Genomic DNA, 14,998 nt, shown 5'->3' on the forward strand with positions numbered 1-14,998 from the left:
CCCCTTCTTTCCCCCAGTCAAGTCTGTCCCGTATTCAGTAAGTGAAAATAAAATAAACAATAAAAGGTGAATCAAATGGACCATTACGGCAAGGCTGGGATGGTCAATTTGGTAAAGTAAATCCGTTGGGCATCTTTCTTTGCCTTTAGACAACAATTCTGATGCAAAGGAGCCAAACGGGACAGGCAAAAAAAAAAAAAGAAAAAAAAAGAGGAGGACGCTGTGACAGGAGGAGGTGCGGAGGGTCTTAGTAACAGAAACTAAGCATACCAAACCAGTTATTGTCATTCATCACAAGGATTCAATTTGTTGAATTTCATTTATTTTGTTTAGACTGATACAAACAGAGAAGAGATTTTAGAATCACAGATTTGATATTTTCTCTGCATTCAACACATTTCTGTTCTGGTTGTTACTGATAAACATAAAAAGTTGAACGCATCTTTTTGGTCACTGTGTTCTGCTGCCACCTGCTGACAGAGTTGGATATTACGCCATAATGAACGTTTTAGAATAAAATCTTTATTTCATAGACTTGATTAATCAGATCTTTATTTGAAACAATCAAACTTGATTGATTTCTCTTTGGAAATGTGTTTCCATCTAGTCAGCTGTTAGTGTGTCATGTGACTCTTTTATAATCGGAACACGTGGAAGGTCACAGTGGATCTTTAAAGTGTGATGAAGAGGAGGAACGTCGGGTCTGAGCGACCCAGGAAGCAAAGGCTGAGACTCGAGCATAGACTCCGGGTTTCTGAGGAAGTCCACAGCCTGCGCCAAATGAGGTCACGCCTGTGAGGAACCAATCAGAGAGCAGCGTTCCGTCAAACCTAATGTGAGGCTTATATCTATATTCTGTGTGTGTGTGCGCGTGTCTGTGTGTGAGACACCAACCAATCAGAGTCCAGCTTCCATCATCCAGACACATCAGAGGACCACCAGAGTCGCCCTGAAAACACCACATTTAAACTTACACACTTACAGCTTACAGACCATCAGCACTGAGAGCACAGCCTGAGAGTCACATCCATGTTACAGGTTCGTCCTTTACTCAGTACGACATGCAAAAGAATCAGAATCTGAACACTTTATTAATCCCTGAAGAAATGATGTGTTTACAGTCACTCTGAGACGATAAGAGGAACAGGCTGAATTATATAATACAATGTGTTATAGCGTTACAAAATATAAGAAAGAGCTCTAATATATACAAATAAGTCAATTATAAATATCCAGAATATTACTGTGTGACTGACATTTGACTCTAACCTGTAAAACTTTGTTATTTTACTGTGGAGCGTGTGCAGATAGTGAGGTTGTAACTACTGCACTGTGTGCTGTCCATTAGATGGAGGAGTTGTACAGCCACTGGCAGGAATGATTTCCTGTGTTGTTTAGTAGTGTATTATGGGTAATCTCAGTCTCCCACTGAGCGTGCTCCTGTGAGTGGCCAGCATGTCATGGAGTGGGTGGGAGGTCCAGCATTGTCCTTATCTTGGACAATATCCACCTCTTAGACACCACCCTAAGGGAGTCTGGCCCCACAACATTACTAGGTTTGTGATCAGTTTATTGAGCCTGTTGGCATCGGCGACCCCCAACTTGCTGCTCCAGCATGCAACAGCAGAGAGGATAGCACTGGCCCCAACAGACTCATAGAAAATCCTGAGCATTGTCAGACAGATGTTGAAGGACTTCAGAGAGTCTGGCCCTTCCTGTATAGTGCAACGGTGTTTTAAACCCAGTACAGTTTGTTATCTACATGTGCTCTAAGGTATTTATAGTCCTCCACCATAAAAGGGGGTCATACGTTTGCTTGTCCTCCAAAGACTGAACTATACAAACTGAAGTGAATGCTGCAGTACTTCTATATAAAGAACTGCCGTTAGGTTCAGACGCTGCACATGTACCTTCATCTGTCCCTGCAGTCTAAAGAAGAGCTGAGGAGGTGACATGCAGAGTGTGTTGTTCAGATATGAATGGTGTCCTCCTTCGGTGTACAGTAACCTGATGACATAGGGTGGATGTTTAAGGGTTTCTGACTCAGCCCAGCACAGAGTAACCACCATTCGGGTGGATACAGTGGGTGAGAGTGTGTAAACATCTGCATGAGCTGAATAATGAATTTGATATTGTAGGAAAGTTTTTTTTGCATGAGTTTGAACTATCTGAACGGTAAGTACTGGGTAACACCTTCTCCTCTGTCAGTAAGTTTTCGTCAGTGAGCTGAGAGTTATTCAGGGTCTGTTTGGAGGGCTCCGGTTGGTTCTTCCTGATAAAGGCTCTGAGTTCTGATCACTGATTAAATTGATGATGTTTAGTTCAGGACCTCTGAGGGTAAAACCTTCATTCTTTTAGCTGGTTCACCTCAGAGGTTCTTCTCACCTGTCTAACAGCCCTCCACCTTATTCTCTGTCTCCACCTGTCTACTGAGGTGATGAAAACTCTTTTTAAAGTTTTTACAGCTTCTCCTACTCTGCGACACTGAGTTGAATGTTTGTGCTGTTGTTGGAGTCAGAGGATCTAGAACGTTCCTAGTTTTGAATAAGCTGAAGCTTTAGGCCTAAGACTTTAAGCTCTGATCTTTTGGTGCCCAAACGTTAGCATTACCCTGTCTGTGTTATGGTGGATGTTTGGAGTCCAGGTGAGAGGTTACCTGACAGGAGTCGACCCCTCCCTCTTGGTATCCGGCACAGAGCATGCTGGAGGTGATGGTGTACTCGGGTAGCTGCTGTTGACACAGATCCTGATCCACCAGTGGAATCTCGGCTTCCTGGAGAACATTGGGGAGAGAACCTGAGAGAGAGAGATAGGAAGTGAGAGTGACTGCTAACATGGACTCTACAATAAAGATGACTGCAGTGGTGTCATCCAGTGGTTTTCAAAGTGCAACAGCCCCAACATTTTGGGGTTTTTTTGCTTCAGAGAGCGGACATATTTGTACAAGAGGGTAGCGTGTGTTACGGAATAAATATATATTCTTAGTGCTTATTTTCTGTTTATATTGTTTTATAGAGCACAGTATAGAAGAAACGGCACTTTGAGTTATAATGTGTGGTAAAGGTCACAGAGTACTGTGTAAGACAGGAAACTCTGCACGCTTTGTGCAGGCCTGCAGAGTACAGGACGTGAGACTAGGTAGAGTGCAGCGCAGGAGCTGTTTTGATTGAAACTCTGTGTGACCATGTGTGACGTATAACAGAACTATATTATACGCATTTGGCTTGTAATGCTATAGATTTGCTCAGGATTTGGCCTGTGCTCATCCCTTTCCGGAAAGTAATGCTTGAATAAAATAATAATTATTTTTGACCACACTGAGTCGGAGTCTTTCTCTGTCAGTAAAAGAATATCAAAGAACCGAATTTGATAATTGGTGCTGTGAACCTGGATTCTTTTATGGCAGAGAGGACAAATTTGGTCCAAGGTGGGATCGTGAAATGAGGCGAACAGAGGACCGGTCCAAATTTAAAGGTAGGTAATGTAATTAATATTTTAATTAATTAATATTTGTTTTAAAAAAAAAGCAAAGTGTGCGTATTGGATGAATTCTAAATTATCTGTTCGCCGAGTTAATGATCTTCACCATTAAATTGGCTCGGTAGTGGTGAAATTAAACTAAATTATAAAATCTGTTTCAGTAGATTTCTGGTAAATGTCCATGGTGATTTTGGGGTAATTTGTGACAATAAAAGTAAAGTCTGGGGAAATATCTAATGAAAATTTATTGCTGTTAATGTTGGGGTAAATTTTAAAGTTGATGGGTTGTGTGTAATGTGAATTGTGTTGTGTCAGCCAAGAAAAACAGATTAGAGTAGGGAATTGAGCATTTGTTTCAGGGTTGGTCCCTTTTGGTCAGAAGGCTAGGCCTGGACATCAGTAAACTGGTGGTTAGAGTCCCAGTTAAATTAATTTCAGGACTGGAGTGGGACTCCTAAGAGTGCACACAAGTTCAGGGGTGAGAACCCCCCCCCCCTTGTTTTGGATGCAGGGCAAGGTCCCGCAGCGTCAGGTCATCTCAGTTAGCCACTGCCAAGACTTGGGACTTTGGTTAACGGCCAGTGGTCAGGGACCACTTTCTGTGCATTGTTTGAGTGAAGAGGCCGGGCCTCAGGCGTGACCACCTCAATGTAGAGTGGCGGGTGAAGCGAAGAGAGCCGAGAAAGTAAAACTTCCGGTCAAGCTGCGGGAAACGCTTTTAAATTAATATAGGACTTAGAAATCTGACAGAAACGGGTTAATTGATCAGCAAGGTGAGACCTGGGCGTATAGGCTTTTAAAGTTGTCGAAATTGTGTAGGAAAACTGGTACCAGGGAAGATGATGTAAAGTGTGTTATGGAAATGGAAATAATGTATCTTGGCATTTGGTGTCTTTATAAACGTGTGAATATATGAGGGAAGTGTAAAATTGTTCTTTGGATGAATGGTCAGAAGTGCATGTTGTTTTGAAAGTGTGATAGAAAAGGGTGTGGCGTGTGTGTGAGAAGATTTGTTAAATGAGTTGAGTGAAGTGTGCTAAAATGCTGCTGAAAGGATTGTGTGAATTGTGCTGCAGAGCTGCGCTAAGAGAATGTTGACGTGTGTTGACAAACTGTTAATTGTGCTGAAGATTTGTGCTAAAGGAATTCTGCTAATTATGCTGAGGACTTTGATGCGAAGGATTTCTCTTGGTTAATGCTTGCAAATGTAAAGAGCTTAGTATATATATGTGTGAAGCTGTTCAGCTTGCGTGTGTGGCTGAGGGTGCATTCTTTTTATATAAAAATGAGTAGAATTACAGAGGGTACAGTATATAGAGTGTGAACATAAAACAAGAGTTCGATTAGGCTGTAGAAATTGATGAAAATGCAGTGAAGTGTGTGTGTGTCTGTAAGAAGCACAGAAGCACTGGGAGAGTGTGTGTGTCTGTGACAGGAAGTGAAATGTTTGCAGGCAGTTTGATGGAAATTGCCTGGTGTGTGTGCAACGTGAGATTGAGAAAGACGCCTTAAAATCTAGGTATAAGAATTAGAGAAATGAAAGGAAATGAGATTAAATAAATGTCTTAGTGCATTAATACAGGTGCCCATGGACTTGGCTCAGCCTCGTGGAACAGTACAGCGGCCAGAACAAAATCATAGTTTAACTTAATTGGGACGACAAACAGTCCAGGCTTTGGCTGAAATTTCACAGCTTCACCGCTCATCCTGTCCTTATCCTGAGAAGAAGCTTAAAGGATGGTCAATCTCTTCCTGAAGACAGACAGAGCAACACCGTGAACTTGAAGAATTAACAGCAGGCAACAAACAGACAGCAGGACTGACCTAAAACACTGAAGGGTCCAGCAGAAAGTAATGCTTGAATAAAATAATAATTATTTTTGACCACACTGAGTCGGAGTCTTTCTCTGTCAGTAAAAGAATATCAAAGAACCGAATTTGATATGTGCTAACTTATCAGCTGCTAACTTAGTTATAAGACTGTAGGTGAGCATGATATCACTTGCTCAGCAGCAACATCCATTGCTTCAGTCTTAGCTGCTGCAGGTTAAACCACTCCAGCTCCTTTTTGCTTGTGTTAATGCTAGCACCATTTTGCTGTGTCAACCTGCCTTTACCATACTATAAGACTATTCCTTATTCAATTCAATTCAATTTTATTTATATAGCGCCAAATCACAACAAAAGTCGCCTCAAGGCGCTTCATAGGTACAGACCCAACAATCATATGACCGCCTATGAGCAGCACTTTGGCGACAGTGGGAAGGAAAAACTCCCTTTTAACAGGAAGAAACCTCCAGCAGAACCAGGCTCAGGGAAGGGCGGGGCCATCTGCTGTGATTGGTTGGGGTGAGAGAAGGAAGACAGGATAAAGACATGCTGTGGAAGAGAGACAGAGGTTAATAACAGATATGATTCGGTGCAGAGAGGTCTGTTAACACATAGTGAGTGAGAAAGGTGACTGGAAAGGAAAAACTCTATCTCCTATAATAACACTTAGTTCACAGGTGACCCCTTTCAGTCCGCCCACCACCTGTTTGACCTGCTGGTTGGTGCCTCAGGTCAATCAGCGCATGTCCCTCCAGACTCACTAACAGCTTCTTCCCCTGAGCCATTCGGACTGTTAACAAACACTATTCCCCACACCTTCTCCTGCCCACCTGCCCACCAATCTGAGCCATGGTCTGAGTAACTCTCATCACTCAGGCCACTAAGTGGTTAGGGCAAGTCCTTTTGCACTACTTTCAAGCACTTTGCAACTTGTTCTGTATTTTGTACCTTTCAATTGTTTTTTTTTCTTCTTTTTTTTAGGAAATATATTTCTCTTGATTGTTCCCTAATCCTGATTGGATCTATTTTGAATTGTCGGAATTACATCTTGTTATAATAACCAGTACAGTTCTGTTTCATTCATTCCTATTAAATATTATCTGTAGGGAGAATATTGGAGAATATGTAATTCAAAATACTATCTTCCAAGCAGAGACAGAATTTACAATTAACCTGAATAAAGCGTTTGTTTAGAGTTTGTGCTGCAGATGTGGAAGCATTGTACATCCCAATCCAGTATCATAACAAAACTACATTATTTTAGCAAAGAATTATAAGAATTATAATGTTACTGAATTTACGTTTACCCTTAGCCAGCAGTTTTAAATTTCCCTCAATGTCGCCCGCTCTGGCCCCTGGAGGACGATTGACTATGGTTGCCGGTGTCTCTAGCTTCACATGTCTGAGAACAGAATGACCAATTACCAGAGTCAGTACGCTACCTTCGGCTGCATCAGCTACAGGGGCTAGCTACGGGTGAATGAAGGGTGCGAAGCCGAGTCTCCAATTCAGTAATCCTGGCCTCCAGAGTTGCAAATATGCTACATTTGTTACAGGTATCATTACTGCCAAAGGAGGCCGAGGTGTAACTGACACAATGAGCAGGAAAGTGCAGGAGGGACAGGTGAAGAGGCCATGCTGCTAGCGAGTCGGCTACGAGCTAAGCTAAGATAGAGAATCAGTAAAGACACAGTGAGTGAATACTTTGGCTATAAATTAGGGAGTGAGTACACAGAGAGTGTGCTTCGGATGAAGCACGTGAAGATTATACTATGAAATAATTTATCTATAAGTTTTTAATTAAATTGCTACACAGACAAGCTACACAAAAACACCACTGTGTGTTGGAACCAATGACTGTATAAAACCAATGACTTTTATACAGTCACTGGTTGGAACAGAAACAGGAAGTGATACTCTACCGCAGAGAGCGAGAAACCAAGTAACAGCGCCACCCAAAAAGGTAATCATAATAATAAGCCTTAATTTAATTTAAATACGCAAGTTATAAAAGCATCCTCCCCCTGTACAGGTGTTATGAAGAAGTTCATTGGTAATGAACTTTATGATAGAGAACAGGTGGACCTGTACAGGACGAGACTGTGGAGGTCAAAGGTTGTGCAACCTGGTGCTTGGTTACCGTCAGTGTTTCGGCCCCAGCCAGCGATGAAACATTTTCTTCCTGCTGTGAAATTCTGACCTTCAGGTGGTAAACACACTGGCTGGACCCACTCTGAAACACACACGCACATTTATCAGCGCCCTGCAGCCTGCCTCCACCCATACCTGTGTTTTTGTGCCGTTACTGACGGGTGAAGTTGATTGGCTGCTGTAGATGCATCATGGCGATGTCGGCCTGTTTGGTCCGTCTGTTGTACTGCTCATTGAAGATGATGCGATCGACTTGTCGGGTCTGAACAGCCTCTGAGGTTTGATCATTCTGAGCGTGAAGACCGAGAACCGCCAACCATGATTGGAGGTCAACGTTCTTCCTGCAGAGACAGACGTGCACCTATGTCTTCATGTCCAACATCAACATTAACACTTGTTAGCGCCCCATGCAGGCAGCAGCTGTGAGCCTCTCACCCATAAACGCAGTGAGCCGCAGTCAGCAGCCAGTCACTGCCAATCACTGAGGCTCCACAGGCATGACGTCCCTTCCACTGAAGAGACACTATCCACGGCCATGCACCCTCCTCAGCATTAACCCCGCCCACCACTCGGCCAGCACCTGACAGTTAGAACAATGTGACTACAGTCAGGCTGAAACACGATCAGGATCATGGGTTCAGGTCATTCATACTCTCACCTTCATCACCAGGTGTCCTGTGCTCTGATTGGTCTGCCTCCCTTGAGACATTTGTGACCTGACGGACTCCACACGCTGAAACACGTTTCATTTTATACATAAACATAAATTCACTGAGCCTGAAACATGTCTGCATTTCTGAGAGTACTCACGCTGGTTATTACAGGCCAGTGACATCACTTCCTCTCTGTGGCAAGTTTCACTGTAACACAACAAGCATTAACATCCACAAAGAAGGTCATGAAAAAGACCTGACCCAAGAGCATGTTTTGTGAGGTCAAAGGTTAGGGAAAAGTGGCAGAGTCCTGTACATCATATTTCTTGAAAAAGTTGTCGCCCCCCCAGCTTCAGTTACACCTCAATGACCATAATCTCTATGAACAATTTCAGTCTGGTTTCCACCCCAATCATAGCACAGAAACTGCTTTGTTAAGGATTACCTATGACCTTCTGATGGCAGTTGATTCTGATCTCCTATCCATCCTCATTTTTCCTGGTCTTAGTGCGGCGTTTGATACCATTTCTCACAATATCCTGCTGAACCGGTTAGCATCCATTAGCATTAGTCATACCCCCCCTTGCCTGGTTTGCCTCATATCTCTCAGACCGCACTCAGTTTATCCAATTGAAATTACACTCTTCATGTCTCTGTCCTGTCTCTGCTGGTGTGCCACAGGGTTCAGTATTAGGGCCTCTTTTATTCATCAGCTACATGCTCCCTCTTGGTCATATATTCCAAAAATATAATATCAATTTTCATTGTTATGCTGATGACACCCAGATCTACATTTCTTCTAAACCCGATTCATCCCTCCCACCTACCTCCCTCTCAAACTGTCTTATTGAGATTAGATCATTGTTCTCCTCCCATTTTCCTAAACCTAACAGTAATAAAACAGGTTTTACTTGTTGGCACAGCCTCTATCTTAACCAAATCCCACAGTTTTTCCATTAACACTGAAAATACTTCCACTTACATAATATTAACTGACTCCGTCCCTTCCTTCCTCCCCATACTGCTGCCATCCTCGTCCATAGTCTTAGTACTTCCTGGACTGATTACTGTTGTTCCCTCTTATTTGGTCTCCCTAATAAATCCCTTCATAAACTTCAACTTCTTCAAAATTGTGCAGCTCAGGTCTATTACCCCAATTCTTCAGCAGCTTCACTGGTTATCCATAGAAGCCAGGATAAACTTTAAAATCTTACTTCTCACATACATTTAGGAAAACTCACCTAAATGTTCATCTCCTCTACCTAAAGGACCTTTTAGCTTCTTTTAATAATGCTATCAGAGATGCGAGGGCTGCCTATTTCTTACATTTGGTTACAAAGAGCAGAGGTAATCCTAAGGTGCTTTTTAACACCATTAGTGACATTATTACTCCTGCTCTACCTGTGGCTCCTGTTTCATCTAATGAAGACTGAACATTTTCTTTATTTTCTGCTTGCAAAGATTAATAACATAGGAATAACTTCTTGTCATTCAGCACCTGTTATCTCAATCTCCACCCCATCTTGGCCCGTCATCTTGGATACTTTCTCTCCTGTTTCACTACCTGAGCTGGTAAAACTAGTGAATTCAGTGGACGCATCCTCTTGTCCTCTTGACACTGTACCTGCATCATTATTCAAAAATGTCTTCTGGTTATTGGTCCATCTGTGCTCACTCTAATCAACTCTTTACTGGCGTCTGGTATAGTTCCAGTTTATTTTAAAAAAAATGCTGCTATTCTCCTGCTTTAAAAAAGACCTCAGCTAGACCCCTCTGTTTGGAGCAGCTACAGACCAATCTCCAAAGTACCGTTAATCACTAAGCTTCTAGAAAAGGTTGTGGCTAAGAAACTTATAGCGGCTCTGGACAAACATAGCATTTTTGATAAGTTTCAGTCCGGCTTTCCATGAGCTCACTCCACAGAAACAGCTCTTCTTTGGGTCTGTAGTGACATTTTGATGAGTAATGATGCAGGAAAATACTTGGTCCTCCTAATGTTGGACCTCACATCGGCTTTTGACAATGTTGACCATCACATTCTCCTCGAAAGGCTTAAACACTGGGTTGGTGTATAGGGTACTGCCTTGGAGTGGTTCTCCTCATATCTACGTGACCGATCTTTTTCTGTGGTGGTCTCCGGTTTTAGGTCATCCTCTACCTCCCTTACTTATGGTGTCCCTCAGGGTTCGGTTTTGAGGCCTTTATTGTTTTTAATATATCTTCTCCCCCTCCAGCACATAATGGGCTCTTTTGAGGACATGTCTTATCACTGTTATGCTGATGATATTCAGTTGTACATCTCTTTTAAGCCCCAGGATTTATCTAAGCTTCAGCTTCTGAATGATTGCTTAGATTCCATCAAACGTTGGATGGCTGCAAATTCCCTCCAATTCACTGAGGGGAAAACTGAAGTCCTCATATGCGCTCCGGACAGATTTTTATCCCAGATAGTGAAAGCCCTTGGTCCTCTCTCAGTGTATGTTAAATCCTCTATCAGGAATTTAGGTGTCACTTTTGACTCGACTCTCACATTGGATGGGCATGTGAAATCTCTGGTTTGTTTTTATCACTTAAGAAATGTGGCTAAGTTAAGCCCTATTTTAACTTGCCCTGAACTGGAGATAGCTATACATGCATTTATTTCCTCATGCTTGGATTATTGTAACTCTTTGTTAATGTGTCTAAGCAAAGGTTCTCTGGGTCGTCTGCAGGTTGTGCAAAACGCTGCAGCTAGGCTCCTGACAAAATCCTCCAAGTATTCACATGTGACACCATTGCTATTTCAGCTACACTGGCTTCCTGTTAAATTTAGAGTACATTTTAAGATCCTGGTCTTGACATTTAGAGCCTTGCATGGACTGGCACCAGCCTACATCTCTGATCTGCTACAGCCCGATGTCCCTAGCAGGTCCCTGAGGTCATCTGATCAGGGCTTACTTGCTATAAAACAGACTAAGATGAGAACTAAGGGTGATATGGCTGATTGTGACCCACACCCATTTTCACACCTTGGCTCTCATCAGGGGGTCCTTTTGTCCCTCTGTGGGGGGGAAACTCCCACTGCATGTCTACCACCACTCTGGGACTCTCCACTATTTGACCTTAGAACTGAAGAAGCTTCTCGGATGAGAGGTGAAACGTCTTCAAGCAACTCAAAGAAGTCCAGACGCTTTTCTTTCCAAGCTCCTTAGACTACGATGACCTGGATGACTGAGAACCTTCACAGACATATGGGTGATAGAGCTTCTGCCACTGTGGCCTCAAGACTCTGGAACTTTCTCCCTCATACATTAATAACTGTGGACTCTGTAGTTTTTTTAAAAAAACAACTAAAAACTCACCTTTTTAACAGTTTTTGGTTAAATTTCTGCCTGCTTTATATTGAGTGTTTTACCTTTTGATATATTTGTTATCTTATGTGCAACACTTTGTGATTCTGTCTAGAAAGGTGCTATATAAATAAAAATTTATTTATTATTTATTTATTATTTATAAGTGTATCCAAAGCTTGTCCTTCCTATCTGTGTGATCTGCTTCATATCACCACTGTTTCCCGCCCTCTCAGATCCTCACCTCCTATTCATCTTGTGGTTCCTGCTGCTTGTCTTACCACGATGGGGAACAGAGCCTTCGGTTCAGCTCCCCAGCTCTAGAACTCTCTTCCACCAGCCTCAAGAAATGCAGACTCTCTTCCCTTATCTACAGCTCAAAACACATCTGTTCAAGCCTGCTTATTCGCTTTAGTGCTGATTTTGTCTGTTGTCAAGCAATTTTAACTTATTTTATGTATTTTAATAACTATTTTCCTTTTTAGTTTTTCTTTTGTAAGGTAACCTTGGGTTTCTGAAAGGCGCCCTAGTTCTGGTTTGGTTCTGGTACCTGATGTTGGTTTTCAGTGTCCCATCATTGCTGATTGTGATGAGAGCAAACGGCGAGTCTTGTGGCCGAGCCGGCAGGAACGAGGCCTTCCCGGACCTGCAACAAATACCAGATCTGAGTCTACGGGCCTCTTCAACATTTCCTGTTTCTGTTGGAACCTTCAGTCCAGCTGGAACAATCAGGCTCACCTGACAGACAGATGTAAGAAAAAATTAGCTGTTCTTCAAAGTTTCCAGGATTTCTGTATTTAAAAATCAAACTGTTTAACACTCAAACAGTTTGACTAAAGTCCTCAAGTTTCCAGAGAGAAGTAGTTACCTGTATCCGAGGTACTGACAGGTGAAGTTAGACAGTTGAGAGCTCCAGGTGTCAGTGCACACCGTGAACAGAGAAGAGACAATTTGAACCTGAAGCCGACTGGAACCATTTACCTGCAACATAACTGATACACAAATTTCTTAAAACCTGAAGCAGAACAGGTGCTGTGGACAAACTGGGGTCACGTGACTAATTTAAGATGTTAGAGAACTTCCTTGTCACTGTCTTTAGTGAACATCTGCTCGATGAGCTCATCCACCAACACCCACCAACACCAACCCACAAACACAAAAAACTCCTACCGACATTAAATTATATAAAATATTTACAGATGATTAGATTCTGTTTTGATTCACACACTTTGGGGGCAGCATGAAATCAAAATGACCTGATACTGTGTATTTATTATCAGTATTGATTATGAGTGACTTACCACATTTGGCTTCATCAGAGCTGTCGGGACAGTCGACCACACCATCACACTGATTGTTACCATGGATGCAACTTCCTGTCTGACACTGGAACTGACCATCAGCACACGGAGCTGTTCAAACGTCACATGAGCTGTCAGTAATCAATCAGTACATCTTTTGTCATGTTTACGTACCGGCAGGCAAGGAGAGAAGGACCCAAAATGCAGGTTTCAGTGAGGCGAAGTAGAACTCAAAATAACCGCTTTATTAGCAGGTAAACAGCGGACCAACTAAACTGGGAAAATACAAACTAACAGGCAGATACACACGGACGGAAAACAGAGTACAGAATGAAGGTGAGTAGACATTAACGATGCGACAGAGAACAAAGGTAACACAGGGCTAATATACATACGGCAGTAATCAAGGGATGAGGCAGAGGAGGGGAACACACCTGGGAGAAATCACAGCTGACGAGACAGGGGAATAGTAAACTGAGCACACTCACATAAGACACAGACCTTCACAATAAAACAGGAAACTCAGACACAGGGAACCAGACAAGACGCTGAACTGAACAGACAGATTCGCAAACAGACGGGGTGACGCCATAGACAGACAGAGATACAGACGCAGACTCAGAGGCAGACCAAAGAGAACTCAAACAATAATAATCATCATAATAATAAACTAGAAAATGATAATAATAAACTTAAAGCGCTGGGTCACCGACCCAGGACCATGACATCTTTGCTGTCTCTTCACGTGTGATGAGCTCACCTGGTGACCCCAGGTTGACCCCAGAGGTGAAGTTGGCTCTGAATCCTTTCCCAGAAACTGAACTGTCTGTATAGAACCACACTGTAACTTGATTGGCTGTTGAGAAGAAGTCATGGGTGGGGCCATTTCCTGTGAGGACAGCTGGGTAAGACAAAAAGAGAGAAGTTATCACTTGGGTCAGCGTAAAATTCACTTGGACGTCTTCTGGTGAGGATAAAGCTGCAGAGGATTGTGGGTAAACACAACCTCACCCAGTAAGGTGGAGTTAGGCCCCGCCCCATCCCGCACTTCCACCATATCACTGGATGCTTCAATGTCAAAGTCCAGGAAGTGGAGCTGAATATTGTGACCTTCCCCAGCATGCAGAGTCCACAGACCTGCAACAGAACAGCATTATGAGTAATTACAACCTGCTGCCAGGTAAAAACGTCACACGTTCTCAAGTGAAACCAGTGATCATGTGTAAATACAGGTAGGCTGAAAGCAGACAGGTTTACTCACACTCTGCCCCATTCCCATAGGATTCTGGGTAGTTTGGTGTGTTGAATGTAGAGTTTGGCTCCCAGAGGTCAAACGGGCCTCCACAGTCAGCTGGACCGATCAGAGAACAGAGGTAGCAGAGTATCAGCATCACAGGTGTGTCATTTGATTGTTGGTTTTTTCTCTGTGTGTATTACTGTAGGGTCTACCTTACAATATAAAGCGCCTTGAGGTGACTGTTATGATTTTGTGCTGTATAAATAAAATTGAATTGAATTGACTGGTACAAAGGACAATTGCTGACATCATTAAATGATCAGACAAAAGATTCAGTTTACCTGCTATATCTTATCTGTATGGAAGTATGGTTATTTCTCACCTAGTCTGTGGTGGGGGTTCTCAGCTGGTATGTGGGTGGGGTTTGTTTCTCACTGCAAGCTCTGCATGCAGCGCTGCGGGGTTTTTTTGTTTTCCTCTGCTGGGATAACTTGTTTGGACACACCTTCTCATTTAATAGTTTTTCTTTATTTTCATGACTGTCTACATTGTAGATTCTCACTGAAGGCATTAAAACTATGAATGAACACATATGGAATTATGTAGTAAACAAAAGTATGAAGTAACTCCAAACATGTTTTATGTTTTAGATTCCTCCAAATAGCCACCCTTTGCTTTGATTACTGCTTTGCACACTCTTTGGCATTATCTCAAGGAACTTGAGGTGACTGTATATCAAAAAAAAATTCTGGTACTCTACCAGAGGCCTGAGAGCTTCAGGGTCCTGCAGTATCTTACCTGTTCCTAGGACAGAGATCTCTGATGTTGTTTCTGGGATCTGTTGGAGCCACTCGCCCAGTTTGGGGATCACTGAATGGTCTGATAACCACTGGGACCACTGTTACCTTCACCCTCCACATCTTCTCGAGCTCTTCTCTGAGCCCTTGGTACTTCTCCAGCTTCTGGTGTTCCTTTTTCGTGACGTTGCTAAAATTTGGTATAGCTACATCTATCACT

The 14,998-nt window shown here is 42.7% G+C and overlaps 1 protein-coding gene across 1 annotated transcript in view; it reads right to left on the bottom strand.

The window, feature by feature from the left end:
- Window positions 1–300: 300 nt before the first annotated feature.
- tmprss15 (transmembrane serine protease 15) overlaps window positions 301–14,998 on the bottom strand; it is a 33,571-nt gene continuing 18,873 nt past the window's right edge. Inside the window, exons 14-27 of the mRNA XM_026182727.1 lie at window positions 14,006–14,095; window positions 13,756–13,881; window positions 13,505–13,645; window positions 12,745–12,855; window positions 12,312–12,435; window positions 11,994–12,089; window positions 8,272–8,321; window positions 8,120–8,194; window positions 7,897–8,041; window positions 7,621–7,802; window positions 7,451–7,543; window positions 2,657–2,796; window positions 895–949; window positions 301–792 (exon numbers count right to left, since the gene is read on the bottom strand). Coding sequence (XP_026038512.1) covers window positions 659–792; window positions 895–949; window positions 2,657–2,796; window positions 7,451–7,543; window positions 7,621–7,802; window positions 7,897–8,041; window positions 8,120–8,194; window positions 8,272–8,321; window positions 11,994–12,089; window positions 12,312–12,435; window positions 12,745–12,855; window positions 13,505–13,645; window positions 13,756–13,881; window positions 14,006–14,095 — 1,562 coding nt within the window. The 3' untranslated portion in view covers window positions 301–658. The remainder of the gene's footprint in view (window positions 793–894; window positions 950–2,656; window positions 2,797–7,450; window positions 7,544–7,620; window positions 7,803–7,896; window positions 8,042–8,119; window positions 8,195–8,271; window positions 8,322–11,993; window positions 12,090–12,311; window positions 12,436–12,744; window positions 12,856–13,504; window positions 13,646–13,755; window positions 13,882–14,005; window positions 14,096–14,998) is intronic.

Source organism: Astatotilapia calliptera, chromosome 10, assembly GCF_900246225.1.
Source record: "Astatotilapia calliptera chromosome 10, fAstCal1.2, whole genome shotgun sequence".
NCBI classification, from domain to species: Eukaryota; Metazoa; Chordata; class Actinopteri; order Cichliformes; family Cichlidae; genus Astatotilapia; species Astatotilapia calliptera.